This window comes from Phyllobates terribilis, unplaced genomic scaffold (genome assembly GCF_046119375.1).
Source record: "Phyllobates terribilis strain yellow unplaced genomic scaffold, ASM4611937v1 Scaffold_3__8_contigs__length_932513732, whole genome shotgun sequence".
NCBI classification, from domain to species: Eukaryota; Metazoa; Chordata; class Amphibia; order Anura; family Dendrobatidae; genus Phyllobates; species Phyllobates terribilis.
Genome location: NW_027362763.1, coordinates 853,313,813 through 853,340,710, shown reverse-complemented (window position 1 = coordinate 853,340,710; position 26,898 = coordinate 853,313,813). Strand labels below are relative to the sequence as shown.

Here is a 26,898-nt window from a genome sequence, read left to right as displayed (position 1 = left end):
TGACTCGCCCGAAGTCTAACGGGTGTTTACTAAACACTCTCTCGTACTCTTGAACCACCCGGTAGACTCCCTGTTTCTGGTGGGAGGGAGTGGAGTCAGTACCCAAATGTAGTTGCTGACACCAATCCTCCATTATTTTCTCAGAGCCGTTACCTTCCTCCGGATGAGATGGAGGCAAGGGTTCCACAGACTGTATAGAATTTTGGTTGATAGTATATAATTTGGCTAGCGTAGCATACCGGGGCAGGTATACTTCCCTTTTCCCAATATTTATTATGCGAACGGGTACCCTCCCATGGCGTACATCAACTACCCCCCGGGCTGTCAAAATGGTGGGCCTACTGTCTGAGTAGACTGGCTCTACCATGGCCTGGTAATCTCTACCTCTCAGACCAATAGCTGCCCGGCACCAAATCATCATTTCACTTTTCGGGGGTATGGCAATAGGGAAAGGGTCACACATTCTTACGCTACCAATCTCACCGCCGGAGAGTTCCACTTGTTGCCGTCGCATCAGTGCCCGGATCTCTTTCTGGAGCACTCGCTGCTGGCCGGAGCTGGCGTTCTTGGCAACGTGCTGTAAAATGAAAATCACCTCTGCAAGACAATTTTCAATCACATTAGTTCCTAGAGTTATCTTTGGGTGACTCTCGCGCTTGTCAATGTCCACAATGATCAGTCCCTGTGCTGCCAGTTCGACTCTACCGATTTTAATGGTCATCTTTTTAAATCCGATCTGCGGCACGGGTTGACCATTGCTGGCAATAATACTCAAGTCGTCGTCAGGGTAGCGGGTTATATCCGAGTCATTCCAGTACTGCTTGAAGAGCACGTACGGGATGGTGGTGACCTGTGACCCAGTGTCCAGTAGGGCACTCATAGGAATGCCATCCAGTACCACAGGCAAGACTGGACGTCCTCCCACATATTTGTCGCGCCAGCTCGATGGGCCTGGTGATCTTTTTCCTGGGGGTTGGCCCTCTACCCCAGGTTGTGCCAGTTTAAAGGACAGTACCTTGCCATATGTCCGGGTTGATTGCAGCGGCGGCAGATGGGTTGTCCGTCCTCGTTGTATCGGTCGCTGGGTCTTCCTCTGGCCGGTGGGGTCCTCCTTGGTCGACGCCACGGGATGTCCTCCGGTCCGGATGCCAGCTGGATCTTCCCTGGAGTGGAAACCTGTAAAGACTGCACAGTTCGGGTTAGCGCAGCAACGCTTTTAGCTAGCTCTTGGACCTGATGGTACAGGTCTGGAGCCGGGTCATTGTTCAAAGCCTGCGCATCAGCCCCCACAGGCCCTGCCGACAAGGGCGCCGCCTCCTGGTGGTAAGTGATAGCTGGGCGCCTGTGGGTCACAACGCCACCCGGTGCCGGTTCTCGGAGCACCCGGATGGCTCTGTCCTTGACCTGTGCAAAGTCCAGATGAGGATCCTGTAAGGCTATGGCCCGCAACTGGGTTCGGTGGACATTGCAATATAGTCCCTCTATAAATTTTTCGGTCAACAGCCTGTCCTCGTTTCCCACGCTGTCGGGGTCGGTCTGCTTAATGGCTCTCAGGGCCTCTTGTAGGTTTAGTGCATAGTCCCTTATACTCTCATGTGCTCGCTGCTTGCACCCATAGAATTTAAGCTTAATCTCGGCTGAGGTGCGGGTATCAAAGGTGTCCCTCAGCCGGGTTAGTATCCCCGCGACAGTCCTCCTCCCAGGTGGCCAGGACTTTACCTCCCTTTGGGCTGCCCCGGTTAGTTGGGCCACCAGGATGCTCACTTTTTGCTCTTCTGTGAGGGGGTACACCTGGAAGAGGCTATCCAGCTTTTCTCTAAAGTCATTCAGGGTATGTGACTCCCCTGAGTATTGGGGTAGCCAGGCTGCTCCCGGGATATAGGGCATGGTAAAAGGCATGACTGCAGCAGCGCTGGCGCTGGCGGGGGTTGAGGCAGTGAAGCTCTCCTCCGTATCCGACATCTTTCTCCCCCCCAGTGGACCGTGGCCTACCTTGCGATGATCCTCTTCCGTAGGCCGCGGCTCCGCAGTGGATCGTCAGGGTTGAGGACCTTCCGTCGCGCTCCTGTGACGTCGGCGTCTGCTGGGCTCCTTCCAGGACCTTACGCAACGTCCGGACGTGAGGCGGGGCTTCAGTTCTCGCGCGCTTTCGGAGTCCACGCCCCTCTTCTTCCCGCGCGGCGTCTTCAAGATGGCGTCCAACGGCGGGAAAACTCCACGGAAGGCGGGAAGAAGGCAGAAGATGGCGCCGGATGGCGGGAAACCTTCGCGGATGGCGGGAAGAAGGTAGAAGATGGCGCCGGATGGCGGGAAACCTCCACGGATGGCGGGAATCTTCACCACTGGTAAGTTTGAACAGTCTTTTTCAGGCACGCAGTACCCGGTGGTTGCGGGCACGAAATCCTGCCGACTACGCCAAAAGCTGACGCGCCCCTGAGCCTACTTAGTGTAGCGTTGCGCACGCGGGGACTACCCGGAGCCGGGCCTGTTGGGGGTAGTAGTTTCGTGGCGGTGACCCGGTCCGTGCCCAGGGAGTCAAACTGTGTGGCTGAGTATTAGCAGTAGATGTTGGACGACTACGCCACCCGTTGAATGCAGCTATGGAGCTGCCGCTGCAGGGCAGACCGCTGAGGCCGGTGGTACGATTGTGCAGCGTAGATGGTATAACCCCCAACGGGAGGGGTATGGCCTCAGGGCAACCGACGTGGATGATGGGGGTAGTAGGAACCACTCAGAGACGATGCGGTGTAGTTCAGGGTCTTTACTGGTGACAAAGATAGACCCTCCCGGAGTACTGGCTAGCGGTCGGGGCCTGGTCAGTCCTTGAGCAGATGGGATCCCCCTTGGCCAGGCGGAGTTGTAGGCCTCCCCAACTAATTGTACTCTTCTGGCTTCCTTGCTAGAGGCGGGTAAAGGTAGCCCACGTCCCTGAGTGTACCGTGTGGTGCTCACCCGTATGGCCGGTGACTCGGGGCCTTCTAGTGGCTTCCGCTCCACGACGGCGGTGCTGGTCCCACGCGTGTGACCGTGCCTTCGGGTTTCTTGGCCAGAGGACCTGAAATCCCCTGCCGGGCGGTTTCTGCTGCTGGGTCTGGGTTAATCCCCACAGCCTCGGACTCCGGGTCCGGTGGTAACTCTTCAATCAGGGCGAGCTCTTCAGCTGCCAGCCCCTGATTCCTTTTAGCACGACTTCCCCAGAGCTCCTGATCTCTCTTTCCTATAGCTGCTTCTCTTCTTCTCTCTACTCTACTCACTAACCCTGCCTCAGCCCCAGTTTTATATAGGGGAAGTCCTTCCCCTCCCAGGACTGGGCAGGAGGTGTGGCATGCATAGGATTCCTGACCAAGAGACCTCCCACCTGCTCTCAGACATAACATTGCTATTACTGTGGAGACCAGACCCCTGGGGTGCCACAAGACCATGTCTGCAATATGGCGAATCTGGATGGGAGACCATGTCTGCAAGATGAGGACCAGTTCAAAAGGTGTATAGAAAATAAAATGGTATCACTAAAAATGTCACTTTGTCATGGAAATAATGCGGCCCCCCAAATGAAATGTTTTTCCGTATGCGGCCCATATGCCCAGCTGAGTTTGAGACCCCTGGTTTAGATGATTTCTTTTCATACGGACCTAAGAAGAAGCCGCCGGATTTCAGTCATGGGACTGTGTACGCAGCGGCTACAGTCATCGCTCACAGCATCAGCATCGCTCACTGTCAATCAAAATGCCAGGGGGGGAGGCGTGCTTTCACTCACCACTTACAGTACAGTAAGCCATGCTGTGAGTGATGACTGTATCCGCTCTGTGCACGCCACCATGACTGAAAGCCAGCATCTTCTGGGAAGAAATAGGTTCATTTTCAGTAAGACGGCCGGGCAACTTTGTAATGCGATTTGCCTGCAGATAGCCTTTTAAGGGGTGACAGGTTCCCTTTAATGCATACTGCATGTCTATTCACTTTCTGTTCTCATTTACTATCGGTTGTAAGTTATTAATATATTCAATACTTTAATGTCTCTTGAGAACAACGATGTCACTAGTTTTTTTTTAATGTGGCTCTCGAGGGATAACGTTAACGTTTCTTTCAACATTGCAGTTGCTTGTCTAGGAAATATCACCCGTGTCTAAATGCCACTTGGAGACAGGCATCCAAAACAACGCTCACATTTCAGTGACATTTGCTGTCTGTCAGTAGCCAGATTACACAAAACCGGAGTTCATGTGTGGACTGTGGATATAATCAGGATTCAGGCCAGATGGAAGCAAGGTAGATGCTGTTTAAATAAATTCTATTCTGAAAAATCTGCCAATATACAAACATCATTTTCCTTATTTAACTAATATCTGTATTCAACTTCCTTCTTTTGATTATGGGATATAATAATGCATTGTTTTTTTTTTTGCCATTGCATTTTGACAACATATTGATATCACTGGTATCTGCTATACAACAGGCTTCTCACTCTTTTCTGCAGGGGAAACATGGTGTAATTGGGATCAGACCTCTGCTAATGCAAACTGCCCCAGTAATCAGATGCATCGGTCTGGCATAATATTGCTGAAGAATAAAGCAGGGGAAATAGTATTACATTATGTTTCTAATGAATGGACAGTTTATGGTCCCACCATGTCTGCCAGAGGAGATTTTATGATGATGCCATATGCTCTATCTGACCATAGGGAGAAGTGATATCCATTTGAAACAATCTTTTTATATAGAGGAAGGCACAGTAAATATATCAGTAGTGAGGCTGGAGATCACATTTCATACATGGCTATGGCAACTAAGGGTCTAGCAATAGACATAGACCCCATGTCGGCATATTTGCCAGCATTTCTGTCTTGTTTAAGTCGGCCCCAACCCTGGCCATCCCCAGGAATTCCCACCCTTCCCAGTAAAGCCACAGGTCTGCTCCAATGCCCATATTACAGTAAGGTTTACATAAATCTTACCTCCTTATAGGCCATGGCAGAGCCTAATAGGATGCCTAATATAATACATTGCACTACATAAGTAGTGTTGTGTATTAGGTAAGCAATCGAATGCTTGCATGTTGAAGTCGTTGTACGAAACTAAAAAATACTGTATAAAAAGCTCAACAATTGTAAGTAAACCCCTTGTCTTTCTCTTACAAAATGCTAAATGAATTTGGTATCACTACATCTGGAATAACCCAAACTTTAAAATGACTACAAGTTTTATCCCTGATCAAGAATTCCATAAAAAAACCTAAAAACTAACCCAACATCTGTAAAACAATAAGTATAAAAAACTATCCAAAATGTTGTAACTTTAAAATGCAAAAAACAATGGTGGAATTGCTGTTCTTTTTTCCATACCCACTAAGACACTCATAGAGCAATAGGTCTGCTGTACATACAATGTTGTGGTTTGGAAACAAATTAGAAATCCTAGTATGAGGAAACTGAATATTACAGAACACTCCATGCTGTCTTAGTTTGTACCTGGTATGGAAGTTCTGAATGTTCACATTGCGGTAGGGGGCTGTCTTCCGCTGACACCATAAGAGTAATCCTTCTTTTGCAGACGTTTCTAGAAGAAAAAAAATGTATTTTATTTATAATCAAAAAGCACCAAATAATGATTTAGATGTTTCATATGGAAGTGTATTACCAGCAATCAATGAATCTTTATACGAAGAAAAACATGAATGCAATTTATTATCAGAGACATCTCTGCTTTGTCTTGCAATAAAAGGTAGCAGCAGTCACTAACACCCGTCCAGGGCCGACTTTACCATTAATCATCTCCTATTAAGGCTTCCCCATATGGAGTACTGTCATATATACAAATTTAAATACCATATATTGCTTAAATAACAGAACCCTACTCGGGCTAAATATCACTTCCATACTCTACCAATGCTATGCAGTGCCATCATTATCAGAAGATTACCTATTGCTTAAAGGGAACCTGTCACCAGGAAAAATGCTATTAAACTGCAGATATGGGGTTAATCTGCAGGTTAATAGCTTTATTAACCAGCCCAATGCCCACATTTAGCGGCATACTTCGGGGAGCAAATGAACTTTATTTCTCCTTGTAGTGTTTGGGTTTTAGTAATGGGAGAGATATCGGAGCTGGTTCAGTAAATATACGTCATATGTCATGAAGGGGTTAAATTAGGTTCTTATATTAAATATATTTTCCAAAAATGTTGAATAATGCATTTTTGATTTTTCATATCATGATCTATAGTATATTAAAAAATAAATCTTGCCGTTTTCACACTGACCAGAAGACCTTATTTAATTCTCCTACTTCTTATTGGGTACATGGTCATTAGTATTAGCAGCATAAGGCCATGGCCCCATTATCAGTATGTGGTCAGTATTTTTCCTCAGGAGTGGGTGATAAATGTAGAATTGGTGACTTGTTTCTATTGTACCTTTTCTCTGATTGTTCCTCACCTGGTTTTGGCTCCTACTCCTGAGAAAAAATACTGACCGAATACTGACCAAATACTGATAGTGGGGCCATGATCTTAGACTAATTTAGGCCCTATCTTTTGCATAGAAGCCATAAGGGCAAAGGGTATTGTGTGGGGATGGGGATTAGAGGAGTTGTGAAATCTCCTATTGTGATTGGTGGATCCTGTGTGATCTACTGTATATAGCCGTGGTACTTTTAATTGTAATCTTGTCTGTGAATGAGACAGATTAAAAAGTCTTCTGTAAAAATTAGGCTGTGGGAGTCTCTAGTATAAGGTCGGCCATACACACTAGATGGCTTTTGGCTGAACAATGCTTCAGCCGATCGTTCGTCAATCAACCATCTCAGCCGACTCTCCCAAACACAGGAGCACTCATTCGACCGAGTGGTCCTATGTACTATATGAGTGTCAGTCGGCGGCTTATCTCGGGGAAAACAATGCCATCGGCAACGCGAAATTGGACATGCCTGATTACTATCTCTCCAGACCATCAGTTGGCCGGCGACCCATACATATTACACTGTTGGCCAAACCCTTCAATATCGGCAGGTTTGGCCGATATTAGTCTAATGTGTATGGGGGCTTTAAGGCTTAGCATCCAGTGTGAAAATTACAAGATTTCTGGTGTTGTTCTTTTTTTTTCTTTTTAATATACTTAGTTTTATGAATAATAAAAAAAAATTATAAAAATGATATATTTACATTAAAAACATGATTAAAATAATAGATCTTTTTCTGATGACACAATCCCTTTAAGCAGTAATGTAAATACCACCATTTAGCGCCTAAATAATACCAACAGTACTCAAAGCTGTATATATCAATTAATCTAATAGTGATGCTCTACAATGTCTATAAAAATGTTTTAAACAATTGATAAATATTAAGATTTGCCATGGTCACAAGCCTTAGGTGCCAGGTCATCCGTGGCACACCCCTTCACACTTTCCTAAGGCCAGCCCTAATTCACCAAGGTATATCCTACAGTTACAAAAGTTAAAAGCCTGAAAAATATCAGCACTTCATAGGCAAAGTGAATGCATATTGTACATCACAGAATATATATATATACATTGTAGGTGGAAACTATGTGACAGATGCAAAATTCCAAGGTAAAAATTTGATATAATCTAAATAAAAAGATTCTAAATAAGACGATTACAACATATACAATAAATATGTAAATGCTTTAGAAAAACAGAGCGTTCAAGTTGACTTTTAAACAACAGAAGAGCAAATATACTGCATATTTTCTTTAATTCTAGAATTATATTAGTATGCTGTGCTGGAAAGAAATGTGACATTTTCCGTATATATCGTATTGTCCTTCCACTGTAGAATGGGTGACATATAATTACAATGAATGTATCTAATACTATAGAATAAATGAAAAGGAAATAAAAGTAATCACTTTGCTAACAGCAAGAGACAATGCAATGAAAAAATTAGGAAATAAAAACAAATGACTTACCTTCTACAGATATGTCCTGGATAGCAAAACGAAGAATGATGGTCCAGATCATACCAAGTGTCATTTTCACATTTCCATCAACAATTTCTAGAGAATAAACAAATAGATATAGCATGGGGGTCTAAAAATCAATGTTCACGGGCACATACAGTACAGACCAAAAGTTTGGACACACCTTCTCATTTAAAGATTTTTCTGTATTTTCATGACTATGAAAATTGTACATTCACACTGAAGGCATCAAAACTATGAATTAACATATGTGGAATTATATACTTAACAAAAAAGTGTGAAACAACTGAAAGCGCTGCGGAATATGTTAGCGCTATATAAAAATTAAAAAAATAAAGATTATTATTAAAAAAAATAATATATTTCTTATATTCTAGGTTCTTCAAAGTAGCCACCTTTTGCTTTGATGACTCCTTTGCACACTCTTGGCATTCTCTTGATGAGCTTCAGGAGGTAGTCACCGGAAATGGTTTTCACTTCACAGGTGTGCCCTGTCAGGTTTAATAAGTGGGATTTCTTGCCTTATAAATGGGGTTGGGACCATCAGTTGTGTTGTGCAGAAGTCAGGTGGATACACAGCTGATAGTTCTACTGAAAAGACTGTTAGCTGCTTTTTTCTTGCCATAATACAAATTCTAAGTAAAGAAAAACGAGTGGCCATCATTACTTTAAGAAATGAAGGTCAGTCAGTCTGAAAAATTGGGCAAACTTTGAAAGTGTCCCCAAGTGCAGTTGCAAAAACCATCAAGCGCTACAAAGAAACTGGCTCACATAAGGACCGCCCCAGAAAAGGAAGACCAAGAGTCACCTCTGCTTCTGAGGATAAGTTTATCCAAGTCACCAGCCTCAGAAATCGCAGGTTAACAGCAGCTCAGATTAGAGACCAGGTCAATGCCACACAGAGTTCTAGCAGCAGACACATCTCTACAACAACTGTTAAGAGGAGACTTTGTGCAGCAGGCCTTCATGGTAAAATAGCTGCTAGGAAACCACTGCTAAGGACGAGACTTGTTTGGGCTAAAGAACACAAGGAATGGACATTAGACCAGTGGAAATCTGTGTTTGTTCTGATGCGTCCAAATTTGAGATCTTTGGTTCCAACCACCGTGTCTTTGTGCGACTCAGAAAAGGTGAACGGATGATGGACTCTACATGCCTGGTTCCCACCGTGAAGCATGGAGGAGGAGGTGTGATGGTGTGGGGGTGCTTTGCTGGTGACACTGTTGGGGATTTATTCAAAACTGAAGGCATACTGAACCAGCATAGCTACCACAGCATCTTGCAGCGGCATGCTATTCCATCCGGTTTGCGTTTAGTTGGACCATCCTTTATTTTTCAAGAGGACAATGACCCCAAACACACCTCCAGGCTGTGTAAGGCCTATTTGACCAAGAGGGAGAGTGATGGGGTGCTATGCCAAATGACCTGGCCTCCACAGTCACCAGACCTGAACCCAATCGAGATGGTTTGGGGTGATCTGGACCGCAGAGTGAAGGCAAAAGGGCCAACAAGTGCTAGGCATCTCTGGGAACTCCTTCAAGATTGTTGGAAGACCATTTCTGGTGACTACCTCTTGAAGCTCATCAAGAGAATGCCAAGAGTGTGCAAAGCAGTCATCAAAGCAAAAGGTGGCTACTTTGAAGAACCTAGAATATAAGAAATATATTATTTTTTTTAATAATAATCTTTATTTTTTTTATTTTTATATAGCGCTAACATATTCCGCAGCGCTTTCAGTTGTTTCACACTTTTTTGTTAAGTATATAATTCCACATGTGTTAATTCATAGTTTTGATGCCTTCAGTGTGAATGTACAATTTTCATAGTCATGAAAATACAGAAAAATCTTTAAATGAGAAGGTGTGTCCAAACTTTTGGTCTGTACTCTACAATCACACCATCCTCGATCAGCAGGGATAGGCTGATTATTAAAACCAAGTTAAAGTCTCCTAGTAATTCATCACCTGTACTTTCCTATGCTATAATTGATCTTCCACTCCAGATTCTTCTTACCTAAGAATTGGTGTAATATAAACCTACTTGACCTTCCAGATCTCAGGATGGGTACAACTCTGTGAATAACTGACTGGTGAATGAGCAACTAGAATAACCACTGGGTCATTCATTTGCTTTAAGAATGTTACTCACCTGTCCTGACTCAGGTGCCGGGTTTTGCTTCCATCCCTTAGAGCCGATTCCCTTTGTGCAAGTCAGCGCCTGGGTACTGTGGTAACCCAGAAAACACCCTGATCACCCAAGGCCTTTTAAGGTCAGCTCAGAGAGTCATGTGCTGTTTGGATATTTGAAAGGCATAGCATACAGCTAACACAAGTGTTGGAGAAGTTTGCTTCATTATCCACTTCTCTAAACTCTCTAACCACTTCTTCAGCAAACTCCAGCCCGCTATTCAACCTTCTGCGACTACTTCTTAGCTCTGATTTGTAGATCCTGGTGCTATTGTACTCACAACTCTCCTGCTACAGACACCTGATAGTGAACTAATTTCTGCTGATAATGGTACAACTCTACTACAACAGGGGCTTAAAGGGGTATTCCCATCCCCAAGATCCTATCCCAATATGTAGTAGGTGTAATAATAATAATAATAATAATAATAATATTAGCAAACACCTCCAATTAGAAATGTACTATAATTTTTCTGATAAGCTATGTTAGTTACCCCATGTGTAGGGCATTGCAGTAGCTTAGGTATTCATGGTTACAACCACTAACAATAAACTAACTGTCACTATATGAGTGGTCATAACCATGGATATCTTAGCTACTGCAATGCCTGCACATAGGGTAAGCGACATAGCGAATCAGAAAAACTATACTAGTTTTCTAATTGGAGGTATTTGCTAATATTATTATTATTATTACACCTACTACATTTTGAGAGAGGATCTTGGAGATGGGAATACCCCTTTAACTTTATGGGTTAGTGTAAGTGATTTCAACCCTTCATATGTAGAACAGGGTTCTGAGCTCCACAAATACATGTGATGCAGTACCCAAAATAATCCTACAAATTTTTTAAAAATTGGAAAAAAAGTTGGAAATATGATTACTGTCAAAATTTCTCAATTTCCTCCTGTACTCCAAGGTCAGAATTAGCCCACAGTAGCAGCAAGTCATGTTTTATGTCTGCATCATCCAAATGCTGAAGGCTGAGCTGATTTTCACTGCAAGCATGTTTTGTACTTAGGGGTGTAATATTCAAAGGCAACCATTAGACAAGGGAACATATGATATATGATGGCATGATTTGCAGTTCTTTGCTTAGTTGGGTTGCAGTTTAAAATTCAGTGAAATTACCTTCTGCTCCTATTGAAACCAATTTTACTCCTTTGCTGGAAATGAAGTCCAGAGCTTTGTTGACATTGGCAATCTTATGGAAACGCATTTTGCCTCTGTCTGGCTTTGGCAGTCTCTCTCCTGTGGGAAGAAAGTAATACAGGATTGAGATTTGTAATGGAATTTTGCACATGGTGACACAGAATTCCACACACCTAGTCATGTTATACCATTCGGGCAATTAGAACAATAATGAAGGCTTTGCTCGGTATAGTTAAAGCCTGTGTGTCGCTTTAAGTAACTTTTCAGAATAAGCTGTTGTGTGCATACATGAGGAATAACACTTTTTCTGTCCTGACTTTTCTCCTTTTAATTTCCAGTTGTATCTAAGTGAATGGATGGATGAAGATTAGCTGTTATGATGTCTTCAATACACAGAGTCATGAGAGATTCCTGTTCCCCTGTCGTTATATAGCTTATGTTCAGAGGCAGCAGCAAACTGGAGGACATAATACTGAAGTTCTGAGAAGTGTAGCTGTGAATCCAGCCCAGGTTTTCCTCTATTCTCTTTCAGTCTGCTCCTTCCCCATCCCCTCTCCACAGAATTCAATAGGCAACTGTAATATGATCTCTCAGTGAGCTGACAGTTCGTTTTGTTTTAAGTGGGATGGATTTTAGAAGTTTTTCATAGCAAATTATAAGTTATGGGGAAAGGATAAAGAGTGGCTCATATGTGGAGAAAGTTCTAAGCAGATTTCCACGATACAAAGTGTTCCATGTTTGCTTGTACCAACGATGCAAAGTTTGTTCAACTGACAGGAAACATAAGTAATATCGAACAAAATTTTTGACAACCATATATTTCTTAGCCGTTCTATTTAGCATTCAGTCATCTGCAGATTTAAGTTGTCAAAATTTACAAAAAAACTACATGGATGCTTTGTCTAAACCAGAGGTACACAACCTGTGGCCCACAAAGCTATTCTACACTGTTCCTAACAATCTAGACACAGAAATATTTGCTTGTGGTGGATGCAAATATGTATTGTCCATATGTATTTCCGTGTCAGGGAAAAGAGAAATGGCAAAAAGTCAGTTGAGGGATAGGAAAGTATGTATGGCGTACTATTTACCATCTCTGGTTCCCTTGTATATTAGGACAATGGGGTCCCTTCATCCCTGGTTGTCACTGCAAAAAGTATATCAGTTGGAGAGGTGCTGGTTCTCTGTTGATGTTTATGGAAGTTGTGAAATGATAGGCTGGTACCATAAAAGTCATTATCTACAAAAGGAGAGAGACACATTTTGTACGGTCTACTCTTCTCTGAAGTTCTGACTGGGGGAGAAGGAGACCACTGTTCTCCAGATTGGTGGGACCCCTGTAGATGGCAATGGAATCTAACAGACATTTATAGCGTTTTATTCTGGTTTATGTGGGTGATTCAGTATGATAATATAGACCTTGGACCATGAAAGATTGGGCATCCCTGGTCTAAACGATCCAGTTTGTCATATCCTTTGTATAATGTTTTGCCGCGTAATGACTACTTAACCAGCAGTGTGAGCGATCTCAGAAATAAATAGTTCAATCTAAGATTTTTTAGCAAATCAGGGACAGTGGGGCTAAATTAGAAAGCAAACATACTGAAATGAAAGGGCGCCAACCTGAGATGACTTCAAGTAGGAGCATTAATTTCAGTCCATTTCTGAAATCTTCTTCAATGTTCTCGATCTCTGTGCCTGCTTTTCGTAAATGTGAATTACACCAAGCTGTAAACGTCTGTACAAACATAAAAAAACAATATTGTAATCTAGTTCACACACAAAAATAGAATGTATGAATGTCTGTCTGACCCTAATTATGTAGGCAAACAAGAGTACATGAGACCAACGTTGTATGGTCAAACGTGTCCATGTATGGCTCTATCTGTTTGCATGAGTAATCATACATCTCCAAGAGGCGGACACAGACAGAGGGCCCCTGTGCAAGTTCAGTATATAGCAATTTGTAGTCAAATAACATCATAATGCACAATTCAACTTGCTATGGAGGTAGAATTGGGCCCCTTTACATCTAGGGCCCTTGTGCGGCTGCACAGGTTGCACCTATGATATGTTCACCCCTGCACCTGACTCTGGATGTCACGGGTTTACCGCAACAGAGAAGGGCCAGAAGACGGAAGCGTCTGATTTCACAAATTTCTGCATTGATTAGAAGCACTTCATCATCATATTAAATGGTGCAGGTTTCAGTGCAGGGGTTAAATTGTTCAGTTGTGAGCTCCAGGAGCTTTCCAGCTTTGATGGTCTCAGCTGTTCAGTATTGGCCACTCTCTTCGCCTATATATACTTGCCTCTGGCAATTGGGATTGACAATGTTAGTCTTATACTGCCTGGTTCTGGAGTTGGAGGTGTTTGTTGTTTGAGGAGATGTTTGGAGTGTTGTTCTAAAGACTGTTGCTTGTTGATTTGTCTGTGTGCTTATCCTCATCATCTCCTATTTGTTTTTTTCCTTCCTTTACTTCCTGGTGTTCCTCTCTGTTGTTTGTGAGTCCATATTTGTAAGTAAAAAAGAAACATCCATAACCAAAATTTCTTGAATCTGCGTGGTGTAAATACGGTATTTATTAAGGAAAAATGTGAGACTATCGATACTAACCTGGTATGGTATGGAAGGATAGAGTCCCACCACATCACAGGTGAACCAGTTAAAATTAGACTGCCACGAAAAATTATTGAATGTAAAAACAATGGCTATTGTGGCGTTGTAAGTAGTGATCCACCCATGCCCCCAATCTCTCCCTAATTGACCCTATCCCAAAGATGATGGGTCTAAATGGGGGAGGAAAAACATTTTTATTCACTTTAGGTAGAGAGTGATATATGGGTGTAATTGGATGTTGCACATGCAGATATTCAAATTTTTTTTGTATAAAACCCCCATAGTAACACCCTCTTCCAACAATTTAAGTAGTTCCTTCTGAAAACCATTAGTTGGATCAGAAGGCAATTTCATATAAACAGAAGTGTCACTCAAAATTTGCATATTCAGTTCATAATATAGTATGGAATTGATCACAGCAATAGCCCCACCCTTATCTGCAGGGCCTATAGTTATGTCTTTATTTTAAGTTCTTCCAATCCAGCAATTTCCTCCCTAGATAAATTGTTAGGATGGATAGAAGTGTTCTTATTCAGAAGTTCTAAATCTGTTTCTATCAGTTCTTGGAACTAATCTAAAATGGGTGGTCTGGACTGAATGGGATAAAAAAATATGCTGTTAGTTATGAAGCAATCATTGAGAGAGTGGTGGATGTTACTGATTCGGATTGAATTGATCTAAGACTGGACAGATTACTAAATTCCTGGAAGGAAAAATTTGTAGATGAAAATAAGGAACCAGTTTAAACATTCGTAGTATCTTGTTTTCCCATCTCTTCTGAAAAATGACACTTTAGGGTAAGGTTTCTCTCTAGTTTATTTACATCCAGAATGGTCTGGAAGATATTGAACTTATTTGTTGGTGAAAAGTTCAGCTTTAGGGATAGGGAAGGAGCCCCTAGCCCTGGGATATCAGACAACTGAGTCGTGACACTGGATGTCTGTATGACTAAGTCTACTTCTTTCTCTAACTGTATGACTAAGGCAATGTTCACATAGCGTTTTACTCTATGTTCAGTGGCTCTCTTGGGACTCCCCAACAAAACGGGATTTGGTGGTATGCGCTGACTGGGCCATTGACATTGATGATGCAGACGGAGGCACAGTGTCCTCTTGCACATCATTTTTTGCCATATACGCCTATTGGAGGCCGGCACCAAGACTTAGTTGACTACGTCTTGCTGGCAGCCTCCACTTTTTTCCAGCCTTTCATACTTTTTCAACTGTTGCCCCAGTGGAGAAACCAAGGTGATGCCTGGAGCTCACCAGAAAGACCAAAGTGATACCTGGGCCTCACCATCTGCGATGAAAGTTGATGTCAAAATTAAAAATTCTACTGAAATGATCATAACAATATAAAATGAGGGAAAGGGTAACACAAAAAGGAGGTTACTGGGTAGGACAATACTTGATATATAAGAAATATATAGTGTGTTCAGTTTCTATACATCAGATAAAGCAGTGTATAAACGATCAATGTTTTAAATGAGGTCCACAATAAAGTGCATAGTGCTATAGATGGACCAAAATAGTAGAAAGGTGCTACATTATAGAGGAATCATCAATGAGGAGTACAGAAATAGAGACAAAAAGTGCATAAGTAATGAAGCATGTACTAACCCAGATAGCCAGATCCGACGCGCGTTTCGCCAAGGGTGGGCTTTGACGAGGATGTGATGTCAAACAGAGGGTGGTTGATATGTATAAGGGGGTCTGACCAATGGAGGAGGCATGAGTATGATTAAAAACCATGGCGCCATGTGTGTAATGCCGTGCACTGCTTCCCCGCTCTGAGCTGCGGCTCCTAGGAGCGCAGAGCAGGCGGGGGAGTGAGGTGCCGGCGTGCGTGTCAGCGTGGAACGCAGACCGGAAGTGATGTAATAGATGTCATACCCCTGCAATTCTGTCAGATAATACTCAGTTTCTTCCTGAAAATGATTGCAATCACAAATCCTTTGGTCTTATTATCTTCATTTAATTTGCTTGCAAGGAAAAAACACAAAAGAGAATGAAGCAAAAATCAAATCATTGATCATTTCACACAAAACTCCAAAAAAGGGCCGGACAAAAGTATTGGCACCCTCAGCCTAATACTTGGTTGCACAACCTTTAGCCAAAATAACTGCGAACAACCGCTTCCGGTAACCATCAATGAGTTTCTTACAATGCTCTGCTGGAATTGTAGACCATTCTTCATGCTCAATGTGGTACACACAAGGACACAGGACAGAGGTTGAGTCAACTTTAATCCATGTTAACTGGCTGCAAGTGTGATTTAGTTATTGCCAACACCTGTTAGGTGCCACAGGTAAGTTACAGGTGCTGTTAATTACACGAATTAGAGAAGCATCACATGATTTTTCAAAGGGTGCCAATACTTTTGTCCACCCCCTTTTTTAGGTTTGGTGTGGAATTATATCCAATTTGGCTTTAGGACAATTCTTTTTGTGTTTTTTTCATTGAAGACAAATTAAATGAAGATAATAAGACCAAAGAATTTGTGATTGCAATCATTTTCAGGAAGAAACTGAGTATTATCTGACAGAATTGCAGGGGTGCCAATACTTTTGGGCAGCACTGTACATACATTTTCAAATTACGATACAGTAGATGGATTCGCTTCCAGCATAGTTATGTGCAAAAAGTTTTCACATCATACCAACTGGGGCAGATGATGCTGAAAAGAAAAATGACCATGCTGGGTATGGTTAGAAAAAATAAGCAAGAACTGCCACAAGGTAACCTCAGTAAGAGAGACGTTTATAGTTCTATGTTTTATTTTACTAAGGATACAACAGTAGTTTCTCACGTTCCCAAAAAACACAAACAGGTCATTCTGATGAGGACAATGCACCATGACCGGACATGATTTTACATTACAATGGCACAAAAGTGGCAGTTGATACTCTAGATCAACTTATAGGCACTTACACCTGTAAATGCAAAACAAATCGGTGGCCAATGGTTGTTTTTTACAGCATTCTTGATGTGTCGGCATACAATGCATTTGTGTTATGGCGTGAAATACACTCAAATTGGAACAAAAATAAACTATATAAAAGAAGAATTTTTATATAGGAGTTGGGAAAATCACTGGTTAGCCCATATATCGAAGAAAGAAAAGTAACACCCAAAGATGATGGAGCCATCGTCCACAGGATCCAACAGCATGCTAAAGAAAGTGAACCATGGCTTTCACCAGCACTGCTACGATACCCACGGCCTCCACCAGCAACGTAACCAACCTAAAACGGAAACGATGCGCCTTCTGTCTAACATCAAGTAATCACAAAACAAATGTGATATGTTGCAGTTGTGCAAAGTACTTATGGAAAAGACATGTAAATTATACTTGTGACGAATGCAAACTGTAAATGTAGCACTGTGAACCTTATTTACCATTTTATAGAGAAAAAAATGAACTTTTTTTTTTTTTTTTTTTAAATATATTTACATACAGTTTGATGATATTAGTTATAGTTTACAATTTTATAAAGAATATTTCTTTTATGTGCAAATGTGCAATATACATGAATATTGCAATAAGGCATTGTAAGATTTTTTGATGCAAAAAAATAAAAATTAAGTTTTTGATTTCATTTTTCATTTGTTTATGAACAACCATGTTCACATACAGTATAATAATGCAACAAGTATTCAAATAAAACACTTAAATTAGCTAAAAATCAAGACTTTAATAGGTCCGGTCAAAAATGACCGGAACATTATAAGTGTATAGTAGACCCGAACAGAACAGCAGGGTTAATTGGGTTTGGTCATGAAAAGGTCTGATCAACATCACCAAACAAAAGAGCTAGGTGTCAGCTAGTCCCATGCACCCAATCTTCATTTGCATTTCTATTCATGTAATTTATGCGGCTGCTGTGAGCTACTATTTTTAGCCTGGGAAGGTGCCATTTGCAAACATGGTCCCTGGCCATAATTAACAGCTCACAGCTGTTTCCTTAGCCACTATGTACCCTGATCAGCACTTACAGAGCTTTGGACGCAGCATATTTTTGTTGTGTCCAAAACGCTGTGTTCTAATGCGGCACTTTTGTTGTCAGTACATGTGAACCCACCGCATATAATGATACTTCAATCGGTCAAAATCTGCAGCTGAGACTAGTGTGTTCACTACAGAAATTGACATGCTGCGGGTGAGTTTGGGTACGTGGCCACGGTCAGGAGCCGCTGTGTTTATACAGCGTCAAACCTGCAGTGTCCAGATGTTACAGTATAGTGGATGGGATCTCTAGAAATCCCATGTCCACTATGCGTGCATCAGAGGCTGCGAATCACCTGTGGACACTGACATGTAGCACGTCTTTCAGGACCGCAGCATGTCAAATTCTCTTGCAGAGTCGCTAGTCTGCGCAACAGAAATTTGACCACTAGAAAGTATTGAATGCGATAAATCCGGTTAAATGATAATAAATGGTTCAGTGAACACATGTGGATTTACCTGCATTCAATAGAATGCAACGTTTTGGACACAGCAAAAAGTATGCGCCCAAAGCGCTGCTATGTCCAGATCATGGGCACAGAGCCTAAAATTGTAAAAAAAATGACGTGGGCTCCAGTGGCATTTTTATAACCAGAAGAGGGAAAGCTGACCGTTGGGGGCTGATATTAGTAGCCGGGGAAGGGGCCATTAGCCAACAATGTTCTTTGGCTATTAATATCATCCCACAGCTGTTTGTTTAGCCTTTACTGGCTAGATTACAGAAAAAAATTGACGTGGGGTTCCCCTATAAAATCAAACCAGAAAAGGCTAAACTAGACAGCTGCGGGCTGATATTAATAGCCATGGAAGGGGCCATGGATACTAGCCCCCTCCACGGCTATTAATATCACCCCTCAGCAGTCCCAGAAATGGCGCATCCATAAGATGCGCCAAATCTGGCGCTTAGCCTCCGCACTTCCCACTGCCCTGTAGCCGTGGCGAGTGGGGTAATGGGGTTGGGGTTCACGTCAGCCTTGTATTGGCGGCTGACGTGAAGCCCAGGTTAGTAATGGAGGGCGTCTATAAGGCACCCCATTACTAACTACGTAGTAAAATGGTCGACGCTTTTTCAATAAAAGACATGGCCAGAATAAAGTATTTTAATGAAATAAAAAACACACGGTTCTACAATTTTTTTTATTGCAGTCTGTCCACGAAGCCATCGATCTTCTGAAAAAAACATAAAATAACAAACAACCATATCCCTCACCTCTCCGCCGTCAACGATGTAGTCCACCATCACCGCCAATGAATGTCCCACGACGATCCGGGTGACTTCTAGAGCAGTGACATCAGCGATCACTGATGTCACTGCTGTAGAAGACAGCAGTGTATACTGACAGGGGTGTAAAATCACCCGTGTTAGTATACATGATGCTGCAGGAGGTCACTAGGGTTCATCAGCTGAAGATCAGCTGATCAGCCCCGGTGAGCTCTCACCGCCATCACCCTGGAAACTTTCTTCTGAAGGTTCCCATGGTGACATCACGTGAGCGATCAGCTCATCGGTCACGTGACCGATGAGCTGATCGACCACATCATCGCAGGTCCTGGCAGCTCAGTACACTGCTGGGAGCGAGCACGCTCCCACAGTGTACCCCCAGCCACCGGGAGCAGCGCATCGCCGCCGGGGACTAGGAGGACACCGGGGGCCGCCGGACTGAGGTTTTTTTTATTTTGACTTTTGAGGGCACATGGGCTGGGCACAGCAGACTACTGATCCTCCCAGCCACGCCGCTCTGTTATTAGCGGGAGCGGCGGTCGGATGAGAGGAGTAGTAGTCCTCCTCTCCCGACCTGTGTACCACCAGCACAAATTCGTGCCAATTGGCTTTAATTGAAACCCAGCAAATCTGCAGGTATAGATATTATACCTGCGGGTTTGCTGCGGTTCAATGCAAGTCAATGGGCGCGAATTCGCGGCGGAAATGCCCGAACAATGGTCATGTTGCATTTTTTTCTGCAATGGTAATCCGGAGCGGAAATTCATTCATCATGTGCACAAGCGTTTTCGCAGCGTTTCCGTGGCGTGAAAACCACAGCGAAAACACATAGCCTTAGATGTCTGGAAGAGCCAAAGTACTCTTGATTCTTAACTCCTTTATGACCCCGGACATATAGATACGTCTAAGGTCGTCTCCCTCATTTTGATGCGTGCTCTGGCGCTGAGCCCGCATCTTTCCCGGCACATGATAGCTGATTTGATTATGACAACATCGGGTCACCATGGCAACGATCGGGACCCTGCGATGAGGTTGCGGGGTCTCTGATTCAAGAGCAGAGGGGCTTCTGTCCCTCTGATCGCTCGCTAAATGCTGCGATCTCAGCGATCGCAGCATTTAGCGAGTTAAAGTGCTGGATGTCAGAATCAGGGTGCAATCGCCAAGACGTAATAATGCGTACCTGGTCCATAAGACCCAGGGCACAGGGACGTATTATTACGTACTATGTCAGAAAGCGGTTAAAGGGGTGTTTCCTTTTTTGAAAATTATATTTTTCATAACTTTCCATGCTGGACAATATTGTTTAAAAAGAAATTAAAGTTTAGTTGCTCTTTATAAACTCACCAAGTAACATGGCCCATAATTAAGGATCTCAGTGGTCCGAAATTCATCAACCACTAGTCATATCTTTCATGCTAACACTTTAACTCTCTTTGTTGTATATTTTTGTTGTTTGGATTTTTTTTTATTATAAATGAATAAAGATGAAGATGTTTTTAATGGGAATATATACAGGCTGCTAATTGAACTCGGGTTTTGGCTTGGTGCAGAGAGGAGTTGCCTTGTAAGGCTATGTTCATACGTTGCGTTTTTGCTGCATTTCTTTCTGCAGGCAAAAGCTGCTCTCTTGGCAGTAAAGAAGCTGCTTACAAAAAGAAGGTTTTGCTGTGTATTTGCTGCATTTTATCAGGTACATTTGCTGCTTGTGCATGCTGATAAAGTTTAGTGCATAAAAAAAACATGATGCAACTTTCTGAAATTTTTGCACCAAAAACTGATACCTGCATTTTTGCACTTACTCATTACTTTCTCATGGCTTTCTTATGTGAAAAACCCTGCAAAAACGCTGAAAAAACACTGAAAGAAGTGACATGTTGCAGTTTGCAGAAACGCAGCAGTTTTCCAAATCAGTCAGAAAAAAAAGTTGTGTGTATGAGATTTCTGAAATCTCATAGCTTTTACTGGTACTGAAAAAAGCAGCTTAAAATTTGCAGTAAAAAACGCAGCAAAATCGCAAAATGTGAACATAGTCTAAAGGCTGCGGAGAACTGATTGATTTTCTAACTGTAACATATAATACCTGTACATATTTTCCAGAAAAAGAACAAAGAGGACAACAAACTGAATATTTACAATATTTACCCAGCTCGAAGCAATATAAATCCATGCAAAAGTTGCTTTTAGTTTTATGAAAAAAGGCTAAGTGTATGCCTCCTGATGACTGAAAAAGCCCATAAAGTCGTATAAATAGAAATGAAAGTCCAGGCGGAGGGTATTACTCACAATGCTAAAACTACAAGACTGCACACAGTGCTTCCAGCAGGATTTACTGTTCTGTGTACTTAGTTACTGAATCTCTTCCAGAATAGCGTACCAGGGATGGATGCTTCTTATTCAGGATGCACCATGTAGACACGCAAGTGGCATTTAGGGCACAGTCTGATGGCTTTATAAATCGGAGCAAGATCAGAACGCAGTGTACGGACTGGCCGTAAGCTTCACTGCCCCGAGCGTGACAGCTGCATAGAAATACATGAAGCTGTCTTGCTTTGGTAGGGCGAACCGGCGGCCAGTCCGTACACTGCTTTCCAATCTTGCTCCTACTTATACGGCTGTCTGACTGCGTCCTTAATGGGAGCCAGAGAGTAGATTCATGCTGCGCGAACCACAGACAGCATTAAAACATTGGCTGCATTATTGAAGACCTGTATGTTTTATGGCGCATTCAGACATCCGTGCAAATCGGTCCAAGATTGGATTGCAATGCACAGACTGGCCACGGGTCTCCCTACCCGATTATGACACCTTCATACATTTCTATGAAACTGTCACGCTCTGGTCAGGACACCCGTGACCAGTCCGTGCATTGCAATGCAATCTTGGACCAATTTGAATGGACATCTGAATGCACTCTTAGTTTGATTTACTACTCTGTTTCAGAAAAAGAAACTGTTTGAAAATACAGCAAGGACAATGTGTCTCAGAAAACTACTCTGAGGCAGGTCCCTGGTCGCTTCTCCTTGCTCTGCTCCCATGGACTGACAGGTCTCTCCCTATATACATGTATAAGGAAAGACCTGTCAGTATAGTGGAGTGGGGCAAGGAAAAGACGCTAGGGACTTGCCTTTTGGACTAATCTTCCAAGTCAAATAGTCCCTGGCCACATCAAAATAAATCATTCACATCTGCAATAAAGCAGCCAGTGTCTGATTCTTGCTGCCCGTGATACTGTCAGGTTCCCTTTAAATGCAAAAAAGGGCTGACTTACTGAATCTTGTGATAGCAACTAGCAAACATAAAGCTGCACATTTTGTAAAAAATAGAACGACTGCTAATGGTACAATGTAATTAAAAAAAAGATTTTATGCCCCCATATATGAAACATACTGCTACTAGTCACAGGCATGATTACCTTTCTCGCATCCTATTACCGTACTACTTATCTTGCATAATGTGCAAATGCAATAACACAATAACAATTACTATTAAATTATACATTGTTGCGGTTTTGGTTGGCTATAATACTAGTGTCAAAGAACATGGATTTTTTTGGGCTAATTTTTGGTAAAATACAACTGCAAATAAAATACATGATAAAATACAACTGCAATTTAGAGAGAATCTGTCAGCTGTTCTGACAAAATGGTTGTTTTCTCGTGCAAATCTATGAATATAATACTTACACAGTCCGACATTGTCCAATAAGTGATCACATTATCAGACTACGTTCAAATAAGTGTATGGGTTTTCAGGCAACACCTTAGTGTTAGGGCAAAGTCAGACAACTGTATAAACTGAACTAAAATTGGAACACAGTGCACAGACTAGCCGGTGGCTCTCCTGACCCAAGCATACACCTGGCTTCAGAGCCGCAATGACATGTAGGAAAGGAAGTTGGGCGCATGCGCAAGATTTGCACAGAGCGGGCAATGACGCCAACACTTGCAAGTCACGTTATCATGCCCACAGGGGCGTGATAACATGTTGAGTGGGACGATCAGTCTGGGGTAACAAATGCCCCATCGACTAGTCAAAAGTTTAACTTGCATATTAACCCTTTCACCTTCCTGACCAGGCCAATTTTTTGAATTCTGACCACTATCACTTTATGAGGCAATAACTCTGGAACGCTTTAACGGATCCTGGTGATTCTGAGATTGTTTTTTTGTGTGTCATATCGTACTTCATGATAGTGGTAAAATTTCACTGATATGGCTTTATTTGTGAAAAAAAAAAGAAATTTGGTGAAAATGTTCAAATTTTTAATTTGTATGCCCCTAAATTAGAGAGATATGTCACACAAAACAGTTAATAAATACCATTTCCCATATGTCTACTTTACATCAGCACAATTTTGGAAGCATCATTTTTTTTTTTGTTAGGACGTTATAATGGTTAAAAGTTAACCAGCGATTTCTCATTTTTACAACAAAACTTACAAAACTATGTTTTAGGGACCACATCACATTTGAAGTGATTTTGAAGGGTCTATATGACAGAAAATACCAAAAAGTGACACTATTCTAAAAACTGCACCCCTCAAGGTGTTCAAAGCCACATTTATTAACCCTTCAGGTGCTTCAAAGGAATTAATGGAATGTGGAAGGAAAAAATAAACATTTAACTTTTTTTCCAAAACTTTTACTTTAGACCAATTTTTTTTTACTTTCACAAGGGTAACAGGAGAAAATGGACCACAATTTCTCCTGAGCACACCGATATCCAATATGTGGGGGAAAATCACTGTTTGGGTGCACGGCAAGGCTCGGAAGGGAATGAGCGCCATTAGACTTTTTGAATGTAAAATTTGCTGGCATAATTAGCGGATGCCATGTCGCGTTTGGAGAGCCCCTGATGTGCCTAAACAGTGGAAATCCCCCACAAGTGACACCATTCTTGAAACTAGACCCTTCAGGGAACGTGTATAAATGTGTAGGTGCTTCACAGAAGTTTATAATGTTGAACCATGAAAATAAAAAAAAAAATCACATTTTTTGCACAAAAATGTTTTTTAGCAGCCCCAAATTTTCAGAAGGGTAACAGGAGAAATTGCACCATGCAATTTGTTGTGCAATTTCTCCTGAGTACACTGATACCCCATATGTGGGGGAAAATTACTGTTTGGGTGCATGACAGGGCTTGGAAGGGAAGAATCGTCATTTGACTAGGTGCTTCACAGAAGTTTATAATGTTGAGCCGTAAAAATAAAGAAATCAGATTTTTCCACATAAATGTTTTGTTTTAGCCACAAATTTAGCATTTTCACTAGGGTAACAGGAGAAATTGCACCATACAATTTTTTGTGCAATTTCTTCAGAGTATGCAGATACCCAATATATGAAGTAAAACTACTGTTTGGGCGCATGGCAGGGCTTGTAAGGGAAGGAGCGCCATTTGACTTTTTGAATGCAAAATTTGCAGGAATAATTAGCGGATGCATTGTCTCATTTGTAGAGCCCCTGATGTGCCTAAACAGTGGAAACCCCCCGACAAGTGACATCATTTAGGAAACTAGAACCCTCAGGGAACTTATAAAGATGTGTGGTGAGCACCTTGAACCCCCAGTTGCTTCACAGAAGTTTATAACATTGAGCAGTGAAAATAAAACTAAAAAAATCACATTTTTCCAACAAAATGTTTTTATCCCCAAATTTTGCATTTTCATAAGGGTAACAGGAGAAATTTCTCCATGCAATTAGTTGTGCAATTTCTCCTGAGTAAGCCAATACCCAATATGTGAGGGAAAACTACTGTTTGGGCGCACGGCAGGGCTTGTAAGGGAAGGAGCGCCATTTTGCTTTTTGAATGCAAAATTTGCAGGTATAATTAGCGGATACCATGTCGCGTTTGGAGAGCTTCTGATATGCCTAAACAGTAGAAACCCCCCACAAATGACATCATTTAGGAAATTAGACCCCTCAGGGAACTTATCTAGATGTGTGGTTAGCACTTTGAACCCCTAGGTGCTTCACAGAAGTTTATAACGTTGAGCCGTAAAAAAAAACCAAAAAACTAATTTTTCCAACAAAAATGTTTTGTAGCCCCAAATTTTAAATTTTCACAAGGGTAACAGGAGAAAATGGACCCCAAAATTTGCTGTGCAATTTCTCCAGAGTATGCAGATACCCCATATGTAGTCAAAAAATATTTTTGAGGCATAGTGCAAAGCTCAGAAGGGAAGAAGCGCCATATTGGAGTTCAGATTGTGCTGGACTGGTTGAGGGTGCCATGTCACATTGGTATAGCTCCTGAAGTGTCAGATCAGCCGAACCCCCCATAAGTGACCCCATTTTACAAACTACACCTCTCAATGAATTCATCTAGGGGTGCAGTGATCATATTGATACCACAGGTGTGTCACAGCATTTTATACATTGGGCAGTGAAGAAAAAATTAAGTTTTTACCACCAAAATTTTGTTTTAGCCCCAGATTTTACATTTTCACACTGGGAAATGGGTAAAACTGGCACCAAAATTTGTCCCACAATTTCTGCTGAATGTAGAAATACCCCCTATGTGGCTGTGCAGTACTGCTTAGCTGTACGGCGAGATTCGGGAGGGATGGAGTGCTTTTTGCCCCCTGGAGTGCAGATTTTCCTAGAATAGTTTGCAGACTCCATATACAGAGTCCCTATGTGCTAGAAGAGCAGAATCCCCCTAAAATGACCCCATTTTGGAAACGATACCCCCTTGTGAATTGGTGTAGTGACTATTTTGACTCCATGGGTGTTTTCCAGAAACAAGCAGCACTGGGTTTTGCTGAGTGAAAATTGCAAATTGCCATTGTAGTGACCAGTACGTTGTAGTGTCTGTACATTGTGCCCAGTTCATATGCTTCTGGAGACAAGCACCCGTAAATTAGGCGGGATCTCATCGTTACAGAAATGCCAAACATGTGGACACTAAATGTGGTTTAGGCACACTGTGGAGCTCAGAAGGGAGGGGCGCATTTGGATTTTGGAGTGCAGAATTCGCTGGATTTCTTTTGGAGGGCGAGGTGTCATTTTGCTTTTCCAGAGCCTTTGTACTACCAGTAACATGGAAGCCCCTATATTTCCATTAACAGATGAGGGATCTGAGTGGTGACTTATTTTTTGGGGGAATGGAGTTGATTCTTTTATTGGGAACATTTTACATAACATTTTGGATCACATTTATCCGGCTTTCTACGCTGAGCACTTACATCGAGGTTTCCATCTAAATCTCCAAGTGATGTGATTCAGATGAAACCCACCAGGGATCCATTCACTATAGTGAGGCAGCAGCGTTACTCTGAACTCCATCAGGCCTCTGTTCAGTTCTGTTCAGCGGTGTCCTTCTTTTCAGAACTGCACAAAACTGTGGCCGACGGCGCTTTTATGCACGCCTAAAAAGACGGACACTGTTGATTCACAGGTTAAACAGCGTCCACAGTGTGTTAGAATCTGTTTCCTTGGGACCATCCGCCATTTTGTTGTGGGTTTTGGCTGTTGGTCTTTTTCCCCTGGTGTTGGTTTTGACTAAGGTCAGGTTATTGTATCACCCTTTATTACCCAGCACCTGCCTCCTAGTCTTTGCCGGACAACAGTGTTAATCTGCGCGAGTTCTGGCTTTGAGGTTTGGTAGTAGTGGTTTCTGTGTTTAGTTTTGTGCAGTTCTGGGGTCCTCTATTTCTGCCTGCTGAGATTCCAGTATTCCCTTTTTGTTTCTGCAGCTTCCTCTAGTTTACTGCTAGGACGTCACCTGTTTGTTTTTCCCAGTCCTTAGCTCTTTCAGGGTCTCCTTTCCCTTTT

The 26,898-nt window shown here is 42.3% G+C and overlaps 1 protein-coding gene across 1 annotated transcript in view; it reads right to left on the bottom strand.

Moving 5' to 3' along the window:
- Nucleotides 1–26,898, bottom strand: part of ACTN2 (actinin alpha 2) — a 110,946-nt gene that overhangs the window by 70,459 nt on the left and 13,589 nt on the right. Inside the window, exons 2-5 of the mRNA XM_073672542.1 lie at nt 12,903–13,017; nt 11,259–11,378; nt 7,929–8,015; nt 5,469–5,556 (exon numbers count right to left, since the gene is read on the bottom strand). Coding sequence (XP_073528643.1) covers nt 5,469–5,556; nt 7,929–8,015; nt 11,259–11,378; nt 12,903–13,017 — 410 coding nt within the window. The remainder of the gene's footprint in view (nt 1–5,468; nt 5,557–7,928; nt 8,016–11,258; nt 11,379–12,902; nt 13,018–26,898) is intronic.